The sequence below is a fragment of the Microtus ochrogaster genome (assembly GCF_000317375.1).
Source record: "Microtus ochrogaster isolate Prairie Vole_2 chromosome 14 unlocalized genomic scaffold, MicOch1.0 chr14_random_1, whole genome shotgun sequence".
NCBI lineage: Eukaryota > Metazoa > Chordata > Mammalia > Rodentia > Cricetidae > Microtus > Microtus ochrogaster.
Genome location: NW_004949096.1, coordinates 30773488 through 30780797, shown reverse-complemented (window position 1 = coordinate 30780797; position 7310 = coordinate 30773488). Strand labels below are relative to the sequence as shown.

The window sequence follows — 7310 nt, the reverse complement described above, 5'->3', positions numbered from 1 at the left end:
CCAGGTTTGCTGCCTTTCTAACAGCCTTTTCAGAGCTCAGGAAGATCTCCATGTTCTGGGAGCACCACAGGACCTCCCACTAGACCCCACCTCTTAAAGGGCCAGCCACAAAGGGACTTTTGGGAGATACAGCTAAACTGTATCAGAATTTCATAGTAACTTTTGTATTAGGATTCAAACTTAGTTCTAGATTGATTAGCCTCACTTTGACATTAGCCCTTAGAAACTGAACTGGTGGTGCAACTTTCAGACTGAGTGTGCTGAAGGCCCAAGAGAGTTTCACAGGAAACCAGCAGCCGCTGATGCCCCGCCTACATCCGGCAGGAAGAGCCAGTCTTCGGTTTCTGCATGCCAGTACCTGCACACCAACGTATCTGGGCTTTCGTCCAATCACATAGCCCTATAGAACCAGCAAAGGCTAGTCCACATTGCCAAGACAAACTTTAAGGTGTAGTTTTCGCTCTAGAGCTCCCAGTGAGAACAGCACTTCTGCGATCCCTACTCCCCTCCGTTTCTCCCTAGTCCCTGTCACCAACCTCTCCTATTGGTTTGCTTTGGAGTCTTAGTTATGTTCCTCTAGACCCCTAGTTCGGACCTGCTTCTGTGAGACCCTCTTCAGACACTCACTAGCTCTCCAGGTGATAAAAAGCCACACACACACACAGCAGACATTTAAGGCTACCTAGAAACCACTCCGCTTAACACTCTAACAATGTCTAGCAAAAGCCCCCCCTTTTTTTCTCCTTTATTCTGGAGTAAAAATAACAAAGAGGAAGTAACCCATGGGGTTGGGGGAGAGGATGGCTAAACACAATGGCAGACTTCAGTCAGGTCCGTGTGTTTACCAAAAGGAAAACATCTCAGATTTCTTAGATTTTTAAAAACTGATTTATGTTGTGATAGACCAAGGATGAATAATTGCATCCAACTAATAAGATGTACAAAAGGTTTGATATATGATCAACTATTGTTTTTAATTATATTTACCAGCAGATATTTTTCTTTAAAATTATCAAAATGGTTTATTTCTGATCAAAATACTCATTGATGTTTTATATTTCAGATATCTAAGATGTTAGTCTTCACTTTTTTGGAAAACATGCAGAGTTGAAGGTTATAAAGATAATGTGTCATTAGTATTCCCCACTGCGTGCATACATTGTACAGCATGTTAAAAATTGAGAAATACTTTAGAATTAAATTGGTCCAAATGAAGCATCTTCAGATCTGAAAAGAAAAAGGGAAGGGAAGGGAGGGGATGGAGGGAAGGAGGGAGGGAGGGAGGAAGTTAGTAGAGCAAGTACTTTATTTGCATTACAGTCACCACCAACTGGGTCTAGCTTCTGTGTGCAACCACCTTCTTAAAGGAAGTGGTTCCTGGATCCACCCTTTGGTGATTGTTTGGTCAGTTATCCAACCTCTCTTAATACTATCTCTCACAAATCAATCCCCCTTTCCTAGAAATAAAATAATACAAGATTTGAATGAGATTCTGACCCTCAAGATCCCTGGACAGTGTGACTTATTTTCTACCACTAGACTGCATCTAACACAGACGCCTGATTTCCCCTCTCTCGTGTTCCTAGATTTCCTTCTGATACAGCTATAGTGTCTTTACATGATGTTCCAACAATCTCTGTTCATGACTTTCTTAGAGTGGTCTGGAATCCTTTAGAAGGTAAACCTAGTGCCTACCCAGTGAGACAGGACAGAAGGCTGAGGGGTGATGCATCTGCAGAACTCAGCCTCCCCGCTCTTCTGGCCGAAAAGCAGGCCTCTGCCACACAAAGAAAGCAAGTGGTTCATTGTCCCAGGCCTTCTCAGCAGAAATGCCAAGAAGAAGACAAAGAACAACCAAACCCTTGAGGTGGTATAGCTAACTGCCGGTTGGTCTCTTCTGGCCACACACTAACAGTCTCTCTTCTCCCTTCAGAGGGCTAGCGATGGTGGCAGAGCCAAGCCTGCAGTTACATGCCTTCTTGGTGCCAACCCGCAGGATAAAGGAATGTAGCCCAAAGGATTTTTCTGTGGCTACCGATAAGCTACCCTGATTAACATCTTTCAAACAGTGGCAGGTCTCATCTTAGAGCTGTCTACAAGCAGCTCCTAGCAGAGCAAAGCGAACGAGTCTCTTCCTGCGGTGCTGGGAATAGAACTCAAGGCCTTATGCATGCTAGGCCTGTGCTATACCCCCAACCTCCTCCCTCTCAAAGGCCCATTTCTTAAGGTCAAGAAACATACCTCCATGATGCTTGATTACATGTCTGGATCTATGAAAAGAGAAAATGGAAAAAAAAAATTTACTTTTATACTGCTAAGTACTAACAGACATCCAAACGTATTACAGTAAGATTGGTAAAATAGATTGTTGCTAGCCTTGAGTGCTTGTTGACAACTACACAGAGATCCACCCCTGTCTACCATCTTCAGTGCCACACCTACCCAAGGTACTGGAGCAGTCCAGAATTGTAGATGTGCGAGGGCTGGGATTGCAGGCCAAAGCCTGTGCCTCCCCAATATGCTCTTTGACACTTTGTGTGCACCAGGCTGCCAGGAAAACTGGAGAAAGCCACAGGAAGAAGTCTAGGACAGTGGGTGCTGCTTCTGCCCCCCCCCCAGCAGTGAACTACCCAGCATGCTCCACTGATCAGTATTCCCCAACAATCTCAGTATGCAAATTTTTGAAATAGCAAAGCAGTTTTAGGCCATGACTCAACACAGATCAAGCTTCCAGAAACTAAGGAAGAGCGTGAAGACTCACCCCAGTTGACCACCTTGGGTTCCTTCAGAGTGATATGTGAAACTCTGCAGGCATATTTGTCCTTCCCATTGGGTATGAACTCAGAGTGAGCCAGGAGATAGAAAGACCAGTCCTTGCTGAAGGACAGATCTGACAGCTCGACCTTGTCCATCTTCACCCCGTTCTTCAGTAGCTCAATTTCAATCTGGGGCGGGTGAAACTGCGACACGTAGCAGTTCAGGTAGTTTTCTTTCCCGTTCTCTACCGGGTGCCGTGTGTACACTTGTACTTGTGGGGTACCTAAGGATGGCAGGAAAGGACAGATGACAACTGCTGGGCCTTTCCCCTTGGAGCCAACTGCACCTCCATCTATACTGTGCCCATGCTACATTTGGTCATCTGTACCTCCCGGGTCTGTTTCTGCTCTGACTTATCCTGTACAGGCCTTTGGTTTTTCCTACCTGGCTTGTAGACTGCAGGAGTTTTAAGAAGCTTCTATTGGAGGCTCTCAAGAACTGCGCTCATCCCTTCCCTTAAGAAATCCCATGGCGCACATACTTTCCAAAATTCCATGCCTCATCCTGCGCACCCTCGGCTGTATCCACACCAGCGTACCTGTGTCCTCGTCTGCTGCGTCAGCCCCTCTCACTTTCTCGTTGTTTATCATCTTCCTTTTTGCTTATTGCCCCTCCCTAGACTTCCTGACCTATATTTTCTGCTACAGAGCTGAAAGCTGAGCATTGCCCCTCGGGGCGGCAAGGTTAGGATTATCTCCTCCCTCCTTAGGTTCCTGTGTGACTCAGTCCAGGGGCCAATCCGGCCAAGATACAATCTCTCTGTTTCAGCCTAGAGTTTAAAACAAAACAAAGCTCTGATTTCATGAACTAAAAAACGAACGATATTTAAATATCTACAGAAATATATATATATATACATATGTATGTGTATGTGTGTGTGTATATACACATATATATATATATATACACACACACTCCATTAGAACTGAGTGGAGCAATGGACACAGGAGTAGAACATGCATTTCTAGTCAGTGCTTTCAGACGGTTGCCCTAACTAGACATGGCAATATAGGGGCATGGAAAGAAAATACTATAAACTCGTTCTAATTGTTATTTGTGTGTGTGTGTGTATGTATGTGTGCGTGTGTATGTATGTGTGCATGTGTGTGACTGTGTGTATATGAGTACCATAGCTCTTGTGTGGATTTAAGAGTCGGTTCTCTCCACCCACTAACTGGAATCTGAGACCAAACTCAGGCTTGGGCAAGTGTCTCTACCTGCTGAGCCATGTCTCTGACTCTTTTGTGTTTTCCCCAGCCATTTCTCTAGCTATCTTTCTGAGAAAAAGTCTTACTGAGTCTCCAGACTGGCCTCAAACTCTTGTCTCAGCCGCCCCAGGACATGAGTCACGACACCTGCCTTATAATATACTTTCAAATACACATATATTCAGAGGAATGGTCTCTGAAGGACAGCTGTTTTTCCACATAGAGAAGGCAGCAGGAAGAAGGAGGAGCCTCTGGGAACTGCGGTCAGCTGAATGTGTCTAGAAGCCCTGTCAAGAACTAGAGTTAAGGTTTCAGTGAAGCTTTGAGTAATTTTCCTGTAGTTAGAGTGGAGATAAGACGGAAAGCTCCTTGCATTTGAGGTTTTAGTAACAAGAATAATAAATGCCACAGAGGTCAGAGGCCAGGTCCATCCTTCCTGGAAACCTCTAGGAAACAACGATCTCTTCCTGGACAACTAAGACAAGTGTTGGGCTAGGTTTGAATCTGGGCTCTGCCACTTTGCCACCTCTGTGACTTTGTAATTTGTTTATCCTCAAGAGTCTCGGTAACTATACTGAATTATCTTTACCCCAGCGTTCACAACCTCCCTGACTTTGATAAACTTTCCGTTTTCAAAACTGAAAGTAGATGTTCTATGTATCTTGGAAAGAACCAGGCAGTGTGCCAAAAAGGAACGCCTTTGTGAAGGACCAAAGGCCCAAGGCAGCCCAGCGTAGTTAGCGGACTATGACCCAGAAAGGCCAGGGGCACTTCTAGAAACAAATGAGGGTTACAACCAAAAGGTCTACTTTTACCCCAGATGGCATAAATCAACCTCACTTCCTAATCCCGACTGCCATTAATCCCTTGTGTGAATAAATTACTTAAAATCTCGATGCCACGGGTTCCCCAAAAGAGGAACCATAATGTTTACATGGTAGGCGCAGTTTCAAAGTTATAAACCAAGCAGCGTCCTCAGCATTACAATAAACTGTCATACCCAGCAGCCTATATGATTATTTTAAAAACATTAATGAGACAAGGTAAATTAATAGTCAGAAAGCTTTGGAAACAGCAGAGCTGGGACCCACGCCCATCTCTCTAGACTTTGGCTCCGTTGGATCCCAGGCGCCCTAAAGTGCAAAAGCAGCTGGACGGGCCGCGGTCTGACATCCCGGGTTTCCCGGGTCCCAGCCCTGGCTTCCAGGCGTTCAAGGCTCTCTATTCCGCACCTTCAGAGCAGGCCCACCCTTCTCTCTGCGCTCAGAGAGTCTGAGGGTTCCGGCAGGTAAAGAGCAGGAGAGAAAGTTTTCCTACCTCCAGCGCTGACTGTTCGTCCACCCAGTCGCAAATCAGCCGCATCCACACCGCTGCCTCAAAGCAGCAACAAGGGGGCGGCGGGACCCCCACCCCTTCCCCTAGATCCAACCCTAGCTAATTCCGTTGGGACAGAGAACTAAGGAGAAGTTAAAATTAACTCCAGGAGAGGGGAAAGAGGCACTCACGCTGGATGGCATCCAAGCAGGCTAGGGAGCCAAGTATCAGAAAGCCCACGACCACAGAGCGAGCCATTCTGCGCGCTGACCTGGAGCAAATGGATGCCGCTCTGTGCTGGGCGCGCACTCTTATAGTCCCCAGAACCGCAGCCAATCAAGACCCTGATCCGGAGGCCGTCACCAGTCTCCTAGCTCGTGACGCTGAACTAGGTTAAAGAGGGACTTTCCCATTTTCAGTTTCATGTTCTTATAAAGTCCCATGGTGCTTGGAATTGCCTGGGCTGGACCCTTCTCACCCTGCGATCAGGGTGTGCTTCTGAGCTTGGTGTAGGGATTTCTGGCTGATCCAGCTCTATTCGTTCTAATGCCAGCAGTATCCCAGTCCGAGAAGAGCTTAGGACCTGAAGTTTTCTTTCTTGAAAAGTAAAGCCAGACTCTTTTAAGACCTTTAGCTGGCAGAACTGAATCAAACCTTGGGTTATAAATCCAGCCCAGGAATTCAAATGAGGTTTCAGGATTCCCTGCCAAAGACCCTCCTGTCCCAAGGGCAGCTCGGAGATTCTCGCTTGCTTCCCCCAGGTTTCTCCTTTGAGAGTTTTGGGAGCACGTCCTCGGGTACCGTTGCTAAATTTAGGTAAATTTCAGTTCTGTTTGTAGGTTTGGGGGAAAGACAACGGCTCAGAGCTCTGAGTTTCCAGACCATTCTCTTAGTAGTTCCGCCCTAGAACAGTGTGGTAAACTGAGTGGAAAAAGAAGTGACCTGAGTCCACGAATAAATTCTTTTTCTGGATGGGGTCGATAAAACTGAGAGGCGTTCCCTTGGGGGTCCTGTTTTGTCCGCTTGGAAGACAAAGGCAATTTTATTCAGAATGTTTATTACATCAGCTATGGACCCATTAAGGAAGTTAAACTCCTGGCCAGCAGCGCGCATGACAGAGACAAGCGGTGACCGCCTGGGTGCTGGAGACACAGCCGCCACAAGCAGCCAAGTTGAAGCAGCTTTAGAGAGCGAACAGCAGGAAGCGGAAGTGGACCGTAGGGTCTGGGATTTACCGTAGCGACTTTGGGCTGGGCTTCCCCAAGGAGCACATAATTTCTGGATTTCTTTGACATGTTTTTAAAACCATTAACAATCTCTAGTGTGAAGCCCGTGGCTAAACTAGAGAAAACAGAATATTCTCCACGGACCTTAATGAGATAATAAACAGATACCCACTCCTACAGTGCCGACCCAACACATAGTATTTTTATCCAGTAATGTTTAAGGATCATAGTTATTTTGCCATCCCATTCTGTAAGTCTGAAATATAAGAATAATTGTTATGCATAAAAGCATAACTTAAGATACTTTTCTTCATCTAGTTTAAAAAACTCATTAACACATTTAAGACATGAACTATTAATGTTAAATTATACTAACCACATTAGTGTTGAATTAATTGACTAGAAGATGCTTTCAGAAGCTAGAAAACTACAGGGCTTTTTTGTTTTGTTTCGTTTCTAGTTTACTATATCACAGAAAATTACTATATTTAAGTTCATTGAAGATAGAGTCTTTTCTACTCACATGTAAACCCACTTTAAAAGTAGAAAGAAAGAAGTCTCAGGAGGGACGCTGAGAGAGGTTACACATTCCAGTTCCACGTCCTGGAAAAGCTGACAGAGTATTGCTTAGGCCAGAAGTTTGAGACCATCTGGACTATAAGGTTTTATTTCAAACAAGGAAGAGTCAGAGGATGGAGAAGTATTTTCAGTTTTCTGCATGTGGGGACTTCTGTGTTTTCTCAAA

General features: G+C 45.3%; 1 protein-coding gene across 1 annotated transcript; it reads right to left on the bottom strand.

The window, feature by feature from the left end:
• Positions 1-862: 862 nt before the first annotated feature.
• B2m (beta-2-microglobulin) lies at positions 863-5693 on the bottom strand. The gene is made up of 4 exons (XM_005364363.3): positions 5531-5693; positions 2762-3040; positions 2242-2270; positions 863-1227 (listed from the first exon to the last, which is right to left on the bottom strand). The coding sequence occupies exons 1-3, from the start codon at positions 5595-5597 to the stop codon at positions 2257-2259; spliced, it is 360 nt and encodes a 119-aa protein (XP_005364420.1). The 5' UTR covers positions 5598-5693; the 3' UTR covers positions 863-1227; positions 2242-2256.
• Positions 5694-7310: the final 1617 nt, after the last annotated feature.

Coding starts and splice junctions, on each gene's coding strand:
- B2m (XM_005364363.3), bottom strand. CDS start 5,597: ATGGCTCGCTCTGTGGTCGTGGGCTTTCTGATACTTGGCTCCCTAGCC. Junction 3,041..5,530: donor CTGCTTGGATGCCATCCAGC/GTGAGTGCCTCT, acceptor TGCCATCCTTAG/GTACCCCACAAGTACAAGTG.